At 41.3% G+C, this 16123-nt stretch overlaps 1 protein-coding gene across 1 annotated transcript in view; it reads left to right on the top strand.

Annotated features, from left to right (window-relative positions):
• Positions 1-16123, top strand: part of NELL2 (neural EGFL like 2) — a 640124-nt gene that overhangs the window by 343749 nt on the left and 280252 nt on the right. Inside the window, exon 12 of the mRNA XM_030216939.1 lies at positions 3843-3971. Within this exon, the coding sequence (XP_030072799.1) occupies positions 3843-3971 (129 nt within the window). The remainder of the gene's footprint in view (positions 1-3842; positions 3972-16123) is intronic.

The following is a 16123-nucleotide window of genomic DNA, read 5'->3' as shown; positions in this document are numbered from 1 at the left end:
AGCAGGGAAGAAGCGCTCCAATCCTGGCCTCGTCGGCGTGGACGTACCGGTAGGTGTGGGAACTATCTGGACGACCCCTTTCCGCTTCGAATGAGGCATTTTCGATAAAGAAAAAAAAGGAAAAAGTTTCCGAGGCTAGGCAGGAGCTGCTCACCAAACCTCCGCTCTCGGCGCCATCTTGACATGCCCCGCCCTCGCTGACGTTACATCACATGAGGGCGGGACACAGGCAGAGAAAGAAGGCTGACGGGAGCTCAGCTGATCTGCCCTGCTGCGTTCCGGTGAATGGATGTAAGTTCAGTAGCGGAGAGAGGGCCTGGGCCGGGTGGAGGGCTGGCGGTTGCGACTCCGGGGGTGGGGGGGGGGGAGTGGTGGCGACCACGCGGGGGGGGGGGGCAGCGTCGACCTCCGAAAACCCCAATACCAGCCCGTTTTAACGGGCTCAACGGCTAGTATTCTATAAATGATGCTCTGCACAGAGCTCCCTGTTTAGAATACTAGCTTAGTGTGGATCATCCTGGCGCCTAACTTTGGGCACCACTTATTGAATCTAGCCATATGTGCCTGGTCCCACTCAAATATCATTTCTCCTCACATGCTCAGAAGAACCTTTATTTTATCATCCTCACTTTAATATTCCCTTATCTCTTGTTTGTCCTGTTTGTCTGTCCTAATTAGATTGTAAGCTTTGTCGAGCAGGGACTGCCTCTTCATGTTCAAGTGTACAGCGCTGCGTATGTCTAGTAGCGCTTTAGAAATGATAAGTAGTAGTAGTAGTAGTTGCCTCTGAGACTTTCTAGTACCCCTTCCTCCCCCAATTGATGAACCCCCTATACGGGTTAAGAAAGATCCCCACTCACTCCTGTCTTGACACTGCCACTATGTACAATGATGACAGCCAACCCTAGCAGTACCTGAAAACATAACACTAGGGTCAGTTTTCCAAATAAGGGGACATTGAACCCTAGCTGTATGCTGGGATGTACTAGGAAAGCTCAGGTTTTATCATTTTGCAAAATGATTGAGAGTGAGGACCACTTCTTCTCCCCTAAGGAGGACTTGCTGGAGTGAGTTGGGACAGGAGGAGTAGAAAGGATGGGGGGATCACACAAGCAAGTAGATAGGCTGGCTCTGAAAGGGGCAGTCCTATGCATTTGGGGGCAGGGGATTGGCAGGGGCACTAAATTTTGTATAATTAGCCCCTGACAGAGCCAGATTAAGGCATAGTCAAACTAGACAAGTGTCTCAGACCCAAAGGTTTAGGGGGGGGGGGGGGCCATGCAGATGTGTTCAGGATTCAGGAGGCTAGAATTGCCAACTGCCTGGATTTTTTTCAGGATTCTACAAACTTCTACATTCTCTGCCTAAAGCAAGAAGGATGGCTAAGTGTGTGGATATTTTTCACAGTTTAGTCCACTACAGCTCTCCATTCTTCCCCCTTCAAGTGTATAGGTTGTGGTAGGATCCAGCCAATGGAAAGGTTTCTAGTCATAGGAAGGAGGGAGGCGGAGGCTGACTGAGCTGCAAGGGCTGTGTTGGAGAAACTCAGTTTTGCACGGGGTGTTTGGAGAGAACCAGTGGAATCAGTGAGTGTTCTGGGACTGGGGCAAAATATTGTTGAATAAGACTGAAGAATGGGGAAAAGTGTGAAGGGTCTGCTGTCAGCTGAGGAAACAAAACAGACTTGTCAGCAAATGCCAGAATTTTACATGATGGTGGGCAGACCTGGTGGGGGTGGGGGCACTGCCTGAATGAGCACATTTATAGAGCTGTGCATTCTCATCTAATATACATGATAGATTTTCAGAAGAATTGCCACTCAGCTATGGAGTTAAGTGGCTAGACACAATATTTTAATACATGGACCCTGCAGAACAGTAAATGTAGGCTCTAGGCAACATCTGACCATTAACAATTTGATATTCTTGTTGGAATGACAGGATTTGGTAAGGGGACGTAACAAAATACATACATTTGATGCACGTCAGGTCAATGTTGAAAAGAATTTATATAATTAACTTCAGAGATAACCAGGAATGAGCAGTTGGAAAAGTTTCATTTTGTGTCATTTCTAGGGATTTTCATTTTGTTCATGTTTTCTTGGCTATTTTGTCATTATGGGAGCAATGTTGTTAAGTGTGCCCTCCATGCTAACAGTGCATGAGGGCACACTTTTAACAAGGTGCTATATGTCATGTGGTCCATAGATATAAAATAGAATGTGTGCTAAGCTTTAGTACAAGGGCCCCACAATTTGTAAAGAAGGTGCACTGTTTGCAAAGAGGGCGAACTCTTTTAGGAAGACGCATGCACTAGAGAAAGAGTATGCCTTCTTTGCAGCTAATGCATACTCATTACAAACAAAGCACTCCATTATCAGCAAATGAAAAAATCAAATGCCACTCTTTTTCTGCTGATTTGATAAGCCATTTGCTGATTTTTTTTTTTTTTGCAGCAGCTGTCCCATTAAGTATTGACCTCATAGATCTGCAAAACAGCAAAAGTAGAGGCTGACAAATGCGCAAACCAATAGGGAGATAATATCAAAAACCAGTTTATTCAGAATATTCATATCAATATCAAGGACCCGACATGGTCCGTGTTTCGGCGCCAAAGCGCCTGCCTCAGGGGTCACAATCAACTTTCTACAAAAAAACAGGACAAATTAAAAACATAATATTAAGAGATTTCAAATAAAATATATCCGCCTTAATAAAATATGTAGCCAAGATCTGCACCATCCTATTACGTGGTATAACTCTATACAAGTTATGCTTTAGAGCAGGAGTGTTGAACCTTGGCCCTCACCAGGCCGGGTTCTCAGGATTCTCCCAATGAATATGCATGAGATCTATTTGCATACAATGGAGGCAGTCTATGCAAATAGATCTCATTATATTCATTGGGAGAATCCTGAAAACCCAACTAGATTGTGGCCCTCAAGGACTGAGTTTGGACATCCCTGTTTTACAGTCTTCTCTTAGCTCATAATCATGCCTTTACTTCTCCTGAGTCCCTGATCTTTGAAATTCTCCTTTCTTCCTTCCTTCCCACCTAGACCTAAGTGGCCAGATTCCTTTCCTTTTCCCCACTCCTGCTTGGATCCCATTATGGCTGTCCCACAGCCCATCTAGCTCCTTACCACCACCCTCCCACTCCAGTTAGTCAGGAAGGAAAGCAGAGCCTTATTGTGACTTCTTCTAATAATGCTGCTATTCTAGAAGGAAGGCTAATTAGCCATGACTGTGATGTTCTGAGCCAGAGAGAAAGCCCTACCTATGTTGCTATGCTAGTGGACTCCTGAATATCCTATGATGATCCCTCAGTGATCTGTGGACTTCAATTTCAAAACCACTGATGTGTGTCAGTTTTAATAAATTATTTGTAAAACCGGGCTGCTTCTCAGTAAACAAAATTTTTCATGAATCGTTAACTCTGATTAAAACAAATAATGATGGTTCATATTGCAAATTACAAAATATTACGAGTGTAACATAGCCATGTAATTATATTTTTCCCTTCAGTTATTCATTATTGTTTCAATCCTGGTCCTTTTCAATTATTATTGCACATAAACATAAAGGTGAAAACTTTAATGTCATAGTTGTCTTGGTTACTAAAATCTTATGCAAACTATTCAGTTTTTTTCTGTAAATAAAATTACATGAAGTGTTTTCTTTTTGTTAAAGTAATAACAAAAAAGGATTGCATATTTTACAAAGGAAACAGCATATGAAAAGGGATTTTATCACTGAACTAGAAAACTGATTAGAGCTGATCAGATATATATTTCAAAAAATTGTTTTGTTTATTGAGAGAGAATTGTTTTTGTTGTATTACAGGACACAACTTCTGTTCTGAAGGACATAACTGCATGGACTATTCTATCTGCCAAAACCTGGAAGACAGAGCCATCTGCTTGTGCCGTGATGGGTTCCGAGCCCTTCGAGAAGACAATGCCTACTGTGAAGGTAATCTATGTAAAGTCACTCTGCTCCACAGTATAAATTACTCTGGATTAAGCAAGGATTTATTAAATTTCCAAGTTTGTCAAACAGATGGGCCTGTTAGAATCAGTGAATTTAATTTGAAGTACATTAATAAACTGAATATAATTACTTCATACATTCGTACATCTCATTGATGTCAGTGTTGGTAAGTTGATATAAAAAAAAACTCTGGTTTTATTTTGAACTTTGGTCATTTTCACTAATTAACTATCCCAGCTAAAATAAATTACTTATTCAGTAAATATAGCTTTAATAAAAAATGTGTTCCTTAAGTTGTGCGCGTGCTAATCTGGCCACATGGCTAAATTGCATGCACACCTTAATTGCTTAACAAGCCGATCAGCATCAATAATTGGTACTTAACCAATTAGCGGCACTAATTGGCTTTAGAATTTTTGCACACAACTTTCTAGGCGTATTCTACAATGCAGTGTGTGTAAATTCAAAAAGGGGGCATGGATATGGGCGTGGAATGGGTTGTGGGCATTTCAAAAAACTATGCGCATTAATATGGAATACACCTGATCTGCACCTAACTTAGGTTCAGGTTTAGGTGGCCTAAATGGATGCGCCTAAACTTTAGTCATAGGAAGGAGTGCAAGAACGGTGTGTAGGCATATTCTATAAACTACACCTAACTTTAAGCATAGTTGATAGAATCACGCTAACCGCATGGTTTTTGAGCACCGATTTTTAAGGCACCATTTATAGAATTTGGCCTTCTGTAGTTAGATTGCATATAACCCCATTTTTGATACAACATAGCAATTGTAATGGAGATGTTCAGGTCAGGACATGCCAAATTCTGTAAGTATTTTAGAAAAGGATCTGTTGATGAGACTTTTCTATAATAAGGAAAGGAAAGGAAAGGAGGAGTGGCCTAGTGGTTAGAGTGGTGGACTTTGGTCCTGGGGAACTGAGGAACTGAGTTCAATTCCCACTTCTGGCACAGGCAGCTCCTTGTGACTCTGGGCAAGTCACTTAACCCTCCATTGCCCCATGTAAGCCGCATTGAGCCTGCCATGAGTGGGAAAGCGTGGGGTACAAATGTAACAAACAACTACATGCAGGAATGCACATGTATGCACCAGTTTCATATAATAGGAGCAACCATTACACATCTGTCAACATCTAAAACACCAATGAAGGTAACTATGCAACATAAATATCATGTGAAGGAAGCTTGGAGAAAAGGCGGCTGAGGGGAGATATGATAGAGGTCTATAAAATAATGAGTGGAGTTGAACGGGTAGATGAGAAGCGTCTGCCTACGCTTTCCAAAAGTACTAGGACTAGGGGGCATGCGATGAAGCTACAATGTAGTAAATTTAAAACGAATCGGAGAAACTTTTCTTCACTCAATGTGTAATTAAACTCTGGAATTCATTGCCAGAGAATGTGGTAAAGGCGGTTAGCTTAGCGGAGTTTTAAAAAGGTTTGGACGGATTCCTAAAGAAAAAGTCCATAGACCGTTATTAAATGGACTTGGGGAAAATCCACTATTTCTGGGATAAGCAGTATAAAATGTTTTGTACATTTTTGGGATCTTGCTAGGTATTTGTGACCTGGATTGGCCATTGTTGGAAACAGGATGCTGGGCTTGATGGACCTTTGGTCATTCCCAGTGTGGCAATATTTATGTACTTATGTGTCGGCCCTTACACAAGTAAATTGGTAATTTAGAACATTAACATGTTAATGTAGACATATAGAAATGTATGTATGCCATTTTGAAAACCTACAAAACTAAATACTATCAATTAAGTGTAAAGGCTGCAATCACTCACCACAATTGATTTGGGGTGGGCCACTGGAGAATTAAGGAGATGATTGGGCTCATTTTCGAAAGAGAAGGACGTCCATCTTTTGACATAAATTGGAAGATGGACGTCCTTCTCCCAGGGATGTCCAAATCGGTATAATCGAAACTCGATTTAGGACATCTCCAACTGCACTCCGTCTCAAGGATCGCCAAAGTTCAAGGGGGCGTGTCAGAGGTGTAGTGAAGGCGGGACTTGGGCATGCCTATCACTTGGATGTCCTTGACCCATAATCAAAAAAAACAAGGATGTCCCTGACGAACTTGGATGTTTTCACCCGGACGTGTTTTTATTACGACTAAGGCACAAAAAGGTGCCCGAAATGACCAGATGACCACCAGAGAGAATCGGGGATGAACTCCCGTTACTCCCCCAATGGTCACTAACCCCCTCCCACCCTCAAAAAACATCATTAAAAATATGTCGTGCTATCCTCTACGCCAGCCTCAGATGTCATACTCAGGTCCATGACAGCGCATGAAGGTCCAGGGAGCAGTTTTAGTGGGTACTGCAGTGCACTTCAGACAGGCGGACCCAGGCCCATACCCACCCCTACCTGTTACATTTGTGGAGGAAACAGCGAGCCCTCCAAAACCCACCAGAAACCCTCATCTAGGTGCCCCCCTTCACCTGTAAGGGCTATGGTAGTGGTGTACAGTTATGGGTAGTGGGTTTTTGGGGGCTCAGCACACAAGGTAAGGGAGCTATGTAGCTGGGAGCAATTTATGAAGTCCACTGCAGTGCCCCCTAGGGTGCCCAGTTGATGTCCTGGCATGTCAGGGGGACCAGTGCACTACAATTGCTGACTCTTCCCATGCCCAAATGGCTTGCATTAGGACATTTTTGACATGGATGTCTTTGGTTTTTGAAAATCGCCGAAAGTCAGAAAGCCCATGTCTAGGGATGTTGAAATCTAGGGACGTCCAAATTTAAGAATTTGGACGTCCCTGACGGTATTTTCGAAACGAAAGATGGATGTCTATCTTGTTTTGAAAATACAGGTTTCCCTGCCCCTGGATTTCGCCGTTTTGCAAGGACATCCAAATCGCAACTTGGACATCCCTTTCGAAAATGCCCCTCCACATCCCCTAATCCCTCCTGTAGAGCGCATCCCAAAATGAACACTTTTACAAAACCTATATGTACCTGGAAGCAAGTGTAAATCACAATGTTTATGTCAATAACCACTGACATACATTGCCCTTCTGAAATTTATTTATTTATCTATTTATTATCTCATTTATACTCCACATTTTCCCCAACTGTGTCAGGCTCAATGCGGCTTACATCGCACCGCAAAGGCGGACGCCAATGCAGTAAATTAAGCTGATACAACATTAAACCTACATAAGAAATAATGGAGAGGATGGGGAAGGAACGAAAGGAACAGGGAAACCAGGGGAGAGGAGGGAAGGGTGGATGTGTCCAAAATTGTCATTAGATTGATGTGTATCAAGCAGTGGAGAAAATGGGGAATATAGGTGTATTTTTTGGTTCTGCCCTTGTCCCACACTAAGCCCACCCAAACTATATCCCCTTTCCATATGCATATATTGCAGATTTACACATGTAAATCCACGTGTATGTGCCTGTGTTTACATGTGAAATTCATGAATAAGGCCATGATGTTTATTGTGTCTTTTGAATATGGAAACAAGACCTAGACAATCAGTGAATAGATACGTGACAGCCTTTTAGTATTGCTGCTGTTTGCCTTTACCTGCCTTCTTTACTTGCTTTTCCTCTTAATTTTCTTGTTATGGGCAACTATAAGTGGTGGACCCAGGCTCAACCTGCAGCTCTGTGGAAAAACGTATGATTGGTGTGCGCTAGCCAACAGGCAAGGGCCCTCCTTTTCCAGATAAAAGGAGAGTTGCTAGTGCTATGGGAGGACAAACTTACTTATAGCCCCAATAGAGGTTTTCTATAAGTTGTTTGTACCAGGCAGACACTGACAGATATCGTCAATGTGAACACGTTAGCCATTGTCAACCAAACTGTTCTCTTGGCAGTAGAAAACACAGCCCTCATGGTTATAGCAGGATGCTGGCAATTCTTGAGGGAAGCTTGGGCCTGCTTGATTCTGGAGCTGGAGTGTCAGAGGCAGCTTGTGGAGCAAGTTTGCTTGGTGACAAGCAGTGGATTGCCCTATCGGGCATTCAGACATTTTCTGGTGCGCCAGTGAAAGTCGGTTGTCCTACTTGTTGTTCCAGTGTGGTTGGCAAGCTGGAGTATTATTTTATTATTTGTTCCATATTTACTATACCACCTCATCTGGGGGACAGGTCTAAGCATATATATGCTAAAAAATATAGAAACCAAGGAAAGAATTCCAGTTCCAGATAGGACAGTAACATCCATTCCAAAGAAACAAACTAGGAGTCATGTAGGGGACTGCTAATCACTGCTTACTGCCTGTACCTTTTATCCCCACCTCTTTAATTCCCTTACCTCTTAATTGTTCTGTCTGTTTGCCTGTCCTATTTAGATTGTAAGCTCTTTGAGCAGAGACTGTCTTTTTTCATGTATGGTGTACAGCGCTGTGCATGCCTTGTAGCGCTATAGAAGTGTTAAGTAGTAGTAGTAGGGGAAGGAAAAATGCACCATGGAGGCAGAGGGCCAATCCAGTCCTCTGAAGTTCCCATACCAAATGCCATATTAAAATAATGCGCCTTTAATAAAATTTTAAAATTTTTAAAAGATGGTTCCGTCCGTAAGTGTGGAGGGAGCTTGTTCCATAATTTTGGGGCTACAAAAAAAAGCTGCATGTCTTGTGGATTCTAAATGAGTATTTTGTGGGGAAGGAACCACGCTGTTAGAGTTCAAATAATGATGGTAGAGGCTAGATAGGATGGAGATCCATAATGAAAGCCTTATAAGCCAGGCAGAGAGTTTTGAAAAATGCACAAAATAGGAAGAGGCCAATGAAGGCAGAGGGATAAAGGTGTTAACAGGATCCAACCGATTCGCTCGGCAGAAAAATCTTACTGCAGTGTTATAAAGGGTTTGAAATTGCTTTGTGTGTGCAGATGTGATGCATAGACAGAATTGCAGTAGTCAATTTTTGGTATCACAAACTCTTATTACTGAGTCCTATATATTAGGATATTCAACCTAATTGATGCATTTCATGAATGTTAATATTCCTCAAAACTATATTTTTCTCAATTTGATGTTTGTCATGTAAGCCACATCGAACCTGAGCTTATCTCAAGATAATATGGAGTAGAAATGTCAACATAAATAAATAAATAAATAAATAAATACGTAATTGTGGAAAGTCTAAATAAAGACGAATAGTTCGAAGTCTGCATAAAATATGGAATCCTTGCTTTAAGCCTTATGAGATCTGCTGTTGAAAGGAAAGGCGGGAGTCTATAATAACACCCAGGTCCGGAAAGAGAGAACGGGAGTGATGGGTATACCAAACAAAGTCAGCGATTCAGACGGCTGGTGTAATGAACCTGTAACCCAACAGGCTGTGGTCTTTCCGGTTTAAGGACCAGTTTGTAATGTGATAACCAGATAGAAACAGCCTGCAAACATGATTGTAATGGGACAAGATCAATGTGAGAAAATGAAGTAGGAGAAATAAGAATATTGTCTGCACGTGCTTACTGTAAATGATTTCTTACTTCTCCCTGCATCTTCGCCACGCTGTCTCCTCTGCAATGCTCTGCCACTTTTTAAATTAATTAGCATAGCGGGCAGTTGCAAAATAGATACAGCCAACATTTTGCAGCTTAATCTGTACTGCAGGCCCTCCTCCCCCCTCTGAGGCCCACTATAATTATCCACTACAGAAGACACAGTGAATGCTTGTTCAATTCTCTGTCATTTTCATGATATAATTAAATATATTGCCAGTTCCAACTTGGAACATAGTGAAAATAAGCTCAGCTGTTTAAGACTGGTGGGCCCTGACAATGTTGTTCACATATTATTATCTTGTTTCTGTTACTAGTACTTTGTCATCTATGGTAAGAGGGCATATACTGTAGCAGTTCCTCATCCATATTTTCTGTTTATAATACCAGGTATTTAAAAAAAAAAATCAATATACAAATTCAACAGTACCATATTATTCATGCTGAAGTGGTAGTGAGAAGCAAAGATTAACCAAAATGCCACAGATGAGCCAGTCACTATCTAATAAAACTGTGGAGTGGCAGCTGGCTGGGAGTGAGTGAAGCCCAGAGAGAGGGACTGCTGGCTGGGCAAGGTGGGGGGTGGGCTAGAGAGAGAGAGGGAGAGAGTGCTTATGATGAGGGAGGGAGGCTAGAGAGAAGATTTGCTGCTGGGGATGATGGAGGCTTTGAAGAGAGGGACTGCTGGCTGGGGATCACTTCCACCGCACTATCCATCATGGACTCCCATAAAATGCTCGCTGGTAAAAAGTACTGATAGAACTGAAAAATGAGCTTGCGGAGCTACTAGTAATATGCAATTTATCCTTAAAATCGAGCATGGTACCAGAGGATTGGAGGGTGGCCAATGTAACAACGATTTTTAAAAAAGTTTCCAGGGGAGATCCGGGAAATTATAGACCGGTGAGTCTGACGTCGGTGCCAGGGAAAATGGTAGAGGCTATTATTAAAAGCAAAATTACAGAGCACATCCATTTAAAGATGCCACTTGAAGTATTTCCCCCAATAAATAAGATCTTTTACTTGCCTCAACGCAAGGGAAAGGAGAGGGAAGATGAAGGAATCATAGAAAATAAGAGTTTGGACCTTAATAACTTATCAACAATATTAGAACAATCGCTGGAAAATATAACAGAGAGGGCAACGCTTTTAGTGTCGTTCATTTTTGAACAAGATCTAAATGCAGTACTGAAATTGTACTTCAGAAATTCACAAATGTTGTTTGCTGGGGCCAAAGTTTGGATTTTTCTTGATGTTACCAAATCCACTCAACAAAGAAGAAAAATCTTTCTAGAAATGAAACAGAAAATTTTGGCTCTGGGTGGAACTTTCTTTTTGGCCTATCCTTGTAAATGCATTGTTCGCTTGGGATTAACAAAATATATTTTCTTCTCCTCAGATCAATTAAAATCTTTTCTAGATTTAAAATAACTGAAGCAAAAAGAATAGAAGACTGGGGGTTGCATTAAGCCTTTCTTTAATAAGATTATACGTTATTTAATAATCTTCTCTAATATGTACTGCCCCCCCCCCCCCCCATATTAGTGGTCTGAGGAAGCAGCTCGTTATGCATGATGTAATAAGGGAAGTAGTTCCTATATACCTTTCCTGTTTTTGTTTCTATTGCTGTATTTCTTGTGGCAAATTTATTTTGAAACTTGTCATTTTTTTTGAAAATCATAAATAAAAAAAAAATTACAGAGCACATCCAAGGACATGGATTACTGAGACCAAGCGGGCACGGCTTTAGTGTGGGGAAATCTTGTCTGACCAATTTACTTCAATTTTTTGAAGGAGTAAACAAACATGTGGACAAAGGGGAGCCGGTTGACATTGTGTATCTGAATTTTCAAAAGGCATTTGACAAGGTACCTCATGATAGGCTACAGAGGAAATTGGAGGGTCATGGGATAGGAGGAAATGTCCAATTGTGGATTAAAAACTGGTTGAAGGATAGGAAACTGAGAGTGGGGTTAAATGGGCAGTATTCACAATGGAGAAGGGTAGTTAGTGGGGTTCCTCAGGGGTCAGTACTAGGACCGCTGCTTTTTAATATATTTATAAACGATTTAGAGATGGGAGTAACCAGCGAGGTAATTAAATTTGCTGATGACACAAAGTTATTCAAAGTCGTTAACTCGCGAGAGGATTGTGAAAAATTACAGAAGGACCTTAAGAGACTGGGAGACTGGGCGGCTAAATGGTAGATGACTTTTAATGTGAACAAGTGCAAGGTGATGCATGTGGGGAAAAAAACCCCCGAATTATAGCTACGTCATGCAAGGTTCCACGTTAGGAGTTACGGACCAAGAAAGAGATCTGGGTGTCGCCGTTGATAATACACTGAAACCTTCTGCTCAGTGTGCTGCTGCAGCTAGGAAAGCGAATGGAATGTTGGGTATTATTAGGAAAGGTATGGAGAACAGGTGTGAGGATGTTATAATGCCTTTGTATCGCTCCATGGTGCGACTGCACCTTGAGTATTGTGTTCAATTCTGGTCGCCGCATCTCAAGAAAGATATAGTGGAATTGGAAAAGGTGCAGCGGAGGGCGACGAAAATGATACCGGGGATGGGACAACTTCCCTATGAAGAAAGACTGAGGAGGCTAGGGCTTTTCAGCTTGGAGAAGAGACGGCTGAGGGGAGACATAATAGAGGTATATAAATAATGAGTGTAGTGGAACAGGTGGATGTGAAGCCTCTGTTCATTCTTTCCAAAAATACTAGGACTAGGGGGCATGCGATGAAATGACAGTGTAATAAATTTAAAACAAATAGGAGACAATTTTTCTTCACCCAATACGTAATTAAACTGTGGAATTCGTTGCTGGAGAACGTAGTGAAGGCGGTTAGCTTGGCAGAGTTTAAAAAGGGGTTGGACGGTTTCCTAAAGGACAAGTCCATAGACCACTACTAAATGGACTTGGGAAAAATCCACAATTTCGGGAATAACATGTATAAAATGTTTCTACATTTGGGTAGCTTGCCAGGTGCCCTTGACCTGGATTGGCCACTGTCGGGGACAGGATGCTGGGCTCGATGGACCTTTGGTCTTTCCCTAGTATGGCATTACTTATGTACTTATGCAGCATGTCAAGAAGTAAATGTAAACTTAAATGCACAATTTCCCTGGGGTACTTTTTAGAGTGGAAATACACACATACTTTCATTCTGAAAATTTGCCGAAGCATGCAAGGGAAAAGTATGGATATACTTTTTAAGCCAAAATGAAAAAGGCTGATGCTATAAAATCAGCAAAGAAACCAGAAAAACAGCAATATTGTGCTACTAGACAGCAGATGTGCTTTGAGTGCTATGTTTTTTGGTTTGGACTTTTTAAAATGCTGTGCTGATAAAGACAGTATCACCGAACATAACTGGTAGGAGCATTCTTCAAATGATTTTATTCTTGTTGGTTTTACCCCTGATGCAGATAATTAGGGCAAAACATGACCATGTCAGGTTTTACGTGATATTTTAATTCATCTCTTTTTTAACATCTTGGATGTACTTTTTATACATCATTGCAGTTATGAAATTACCACCATGGTTATAATAGATCACAGTCCACTGTGGGGATCCTTTTACTATGATGGTAAAAAGTGATCGTAGCTCGCCCTTACATGGGTTTTTCCTGTGCTTTAAAGCCATTTTTACTACAGCTGTAAAATGGCCGATTTTCTATTTTTTGAATTAATGGTTATGTGCAAATGTTCCATTATCCTACTGCCGTTTAAAAAGTTACTGGGTGAGCACTACTGCTGCCCATTATTAAGTGGTAAGGGCTCACACGGTATTCCTGCACTATCCAGTTAATGTGCACTATTGTAGATGCATTAACATGCCCAAAAGCATCTACTCTATGCCCCCTCAAACACCCCCTCAAAAATTTGTTTTTCACATGGTTAGCAAACGCACATTTAGTAGTTACCACAGGACTCCTGAATATGTCCCACGATATGCCGTTTTAAGCTGCATTACACATACGTTAGTGGCTAATGCAGCTTAATAAAAGGGCCCCTATGAGATGAATAGAACAGATGACATTATCCAACAGAAGGGCTTCTCGACTAGCCTTGCAGTTGTCGTTTAAAAATTCTGAAGCCGATATTCAGACTAAGGGAGTTAGCCGAGCTAACTGCCGTGGTCGGCGCTAAAACTGGATATTCAAAGCTAGTGTCTGACATTGAGGGGTCCTTTTACTAAGGTGTGCTGAAAAATGGCCTGCGGTAGTGTAGACGCGTGTTTTGGGCGTGCACAGAATACATTTTCACCGCACCTGCAAAAAATGTCTTTTAAAGTTTTTGCTGAAAATGAACATTTGGCAAAATGAAAATTGCCGCACGTCCATTTTGGGTCTGAGACCTTACCACCAGCCATTGAACTAGCGATAAAGTCTCACGTGGTAACTGGGCGGTAATAACCTTTGCGCATCAAATGCCACTTGGTGCGCGCCCAATATGTACATCCAAAAATAAAAATGATTTTTCCGATGCTCATATCGGACGCACACCAAAAATGAAATTACCGCAAGAACCACGTGGTAGCCAGGTGGTAACTTTGTTTGGGCGCACGTTGGGTGTGCAGAGACGCAAAGCGGCTTAGTAAAAGGGCCCCTGAGTATCCAGTTTACTTTTGGCCAGTTTGACTTTGACCGGCCAAGCCAATATTCTGTGCTGGCCGGTCAAAGTTAAACCGGCCAAAGATAAGTGGCAATGTGCTGAAAATTGGCAGATCACCGGTTATATTGCCGATATAATCGGCTAGCCGCTAACCCCCGGATTCTATATAGTGCACCTAGAGATCCACGCTGAAATCCAAGTGTATTCTGTAACTTAATTGGCTTAATAAGCCAATCAGCACTGTAAACAGCACTTAACATGCAATAATGAGCACTAATGGGTAATAATTAGAATTTATGTGTACAACTCGCTAAGCATATTCTGTAGCGCAGTGCGCCTAACACGTGCAGGCATAAAGGGGAGTGGTTATAGGGGAGTGGTTATAGGCAGGGAAATGGGCGTTCCAGTGCACCTAAATCTACATATCGTAATTTATACCATGTTTTCATTGGTGTAAATAGATTTGCATACTTTTAGGCACTAGGATATCAACTAAGTGTATTCTATATACTGCACCTAAATCTAGGTGCTGCTTGAATACGCTTAGGTGGAAATGTTTTCCATGCGGATTTTTTTAGACGCAATATATAGAATCTCCCCCCACCCAACTGGCAATATTCATCAGGACATGCCTGGCCACGTCTCACTGAATATCAGCAGATATCCAGCTATGTGGCATTTAACCGTCAGGTGCCGATCCTGACCAGTTAAATGCCTCTGAATATCATTGGGGGGCAGGGGGGGGTCTGTTTTTTTTTTATTTTTGTATTTTGAATTCAATCAAATTGTGATGAGAAGACGCAATAATCCATATGCTTTTGCCCAACGTTGCTGAAAGCCAGCAAGTAGTACCACAGTTTAACAATGGAATGCAAAAGAAACTTCTTCATTCTTTTTAATTAAAATTTCAATGAAGAAAATATTTATTGTCCATGGGCTAAGCCAATATATTTACTTAACTATCCAACTCTAGAAAATTATAACTGTCTTTCTGCAATATAACCTACTGCCATAATTTAAAGTTTTACTTAATAAAATGGCACTGTTACTGTACATTATTTAGTACCTCATAAATAATTTTTATGTATGCATAGGGAAATAAGCAGTGTAATTATTCATGACTAGTAAAGACACCACACCACACATAAATAATTGTATAATGCTACAATCCAAGGGTTGTTTTTCTCTCATAGACTTGTAACTAGCAGGCTCTTTTAACTTGTATTTGTTTTTAACTACTCAAAGCAATATTTGGTTTTTACACTACAGAGTGGGTTGAAGAAAGCCCTAGAAATAAAATATTGATATGTGGAAACATCAAACTTCAACTTCATTTCAAAATAATAGTTTAGATTAGGGGTTCTCAATCCAGTCATCGGAACGCACTAGCTAGTCTGGTTTTCAGGATACCCATAATGAATATGCATGAGACAGATTTGCATAGTATGAAAGTAGTGCATGCAAATGCTTCTCATGCATATCCATTGTGGATATCCTGAAGACATGACTGTCTGAGTGTGTCTCGAGGACTGGGTTGAGAACCACAGATTTGAAGGTCATTTTAGTCGGGTTGTGTGGCATTTACATGTAAATAGTGGAGATTACAGGTGTAAAATCTCTCTATAATCAAACTGTAGTTTTTGAAAGCAGCTATTTACATAATTAGATCTGTAGTGGTTTTGAAGAAGGCATGCTGGGGGCATGGTGTGGGTGAACAACGAAAGTACAAATGTATGTTCCAATTTTGTAACAGCAATACACACATACCTAAAAACAACTAGATGTTGCATTTACACCTGCCTGAGGCAGGTGTACGTGTTGGCTAACTTCTCATCTGGATCTGGGGTATGCACCAGAGATTGAGGGGGCATTGATGTTTACCATCTTAATTGGCAATTCCTGGATGTCCAGTTTTGTAAAATCCGGCACTTTCTTATATATGTTAAGTGACAGCACTCAACAGTTTCAATACCCCAAGTGATGCCATTCTGGGTTTTCTTTTTAATTTAATGGGTTCCTTAAT

The sequence above is a fragment of the Microcaecilia unicolor genome, chromosome 10, assembly GCF_901765095.1.
Source record: "Microcaecilia unicolor chromosome 10, aMicUni1.1, whole genome shotgun sequence".
Classification (NCBI taxonomy): domain Eukaryota; kingdom Metazoa; phylum Chordata; class Amphibia; order Gymnophiona; family Siphonopidae; genus Microcaecilia; species Microcaecilia unicolor.
The sequence above is the reverse complement of the archived record's forward strand: the minus strand, read 5'-3'. Positions and strand labels throughout refer to the sequence as shown.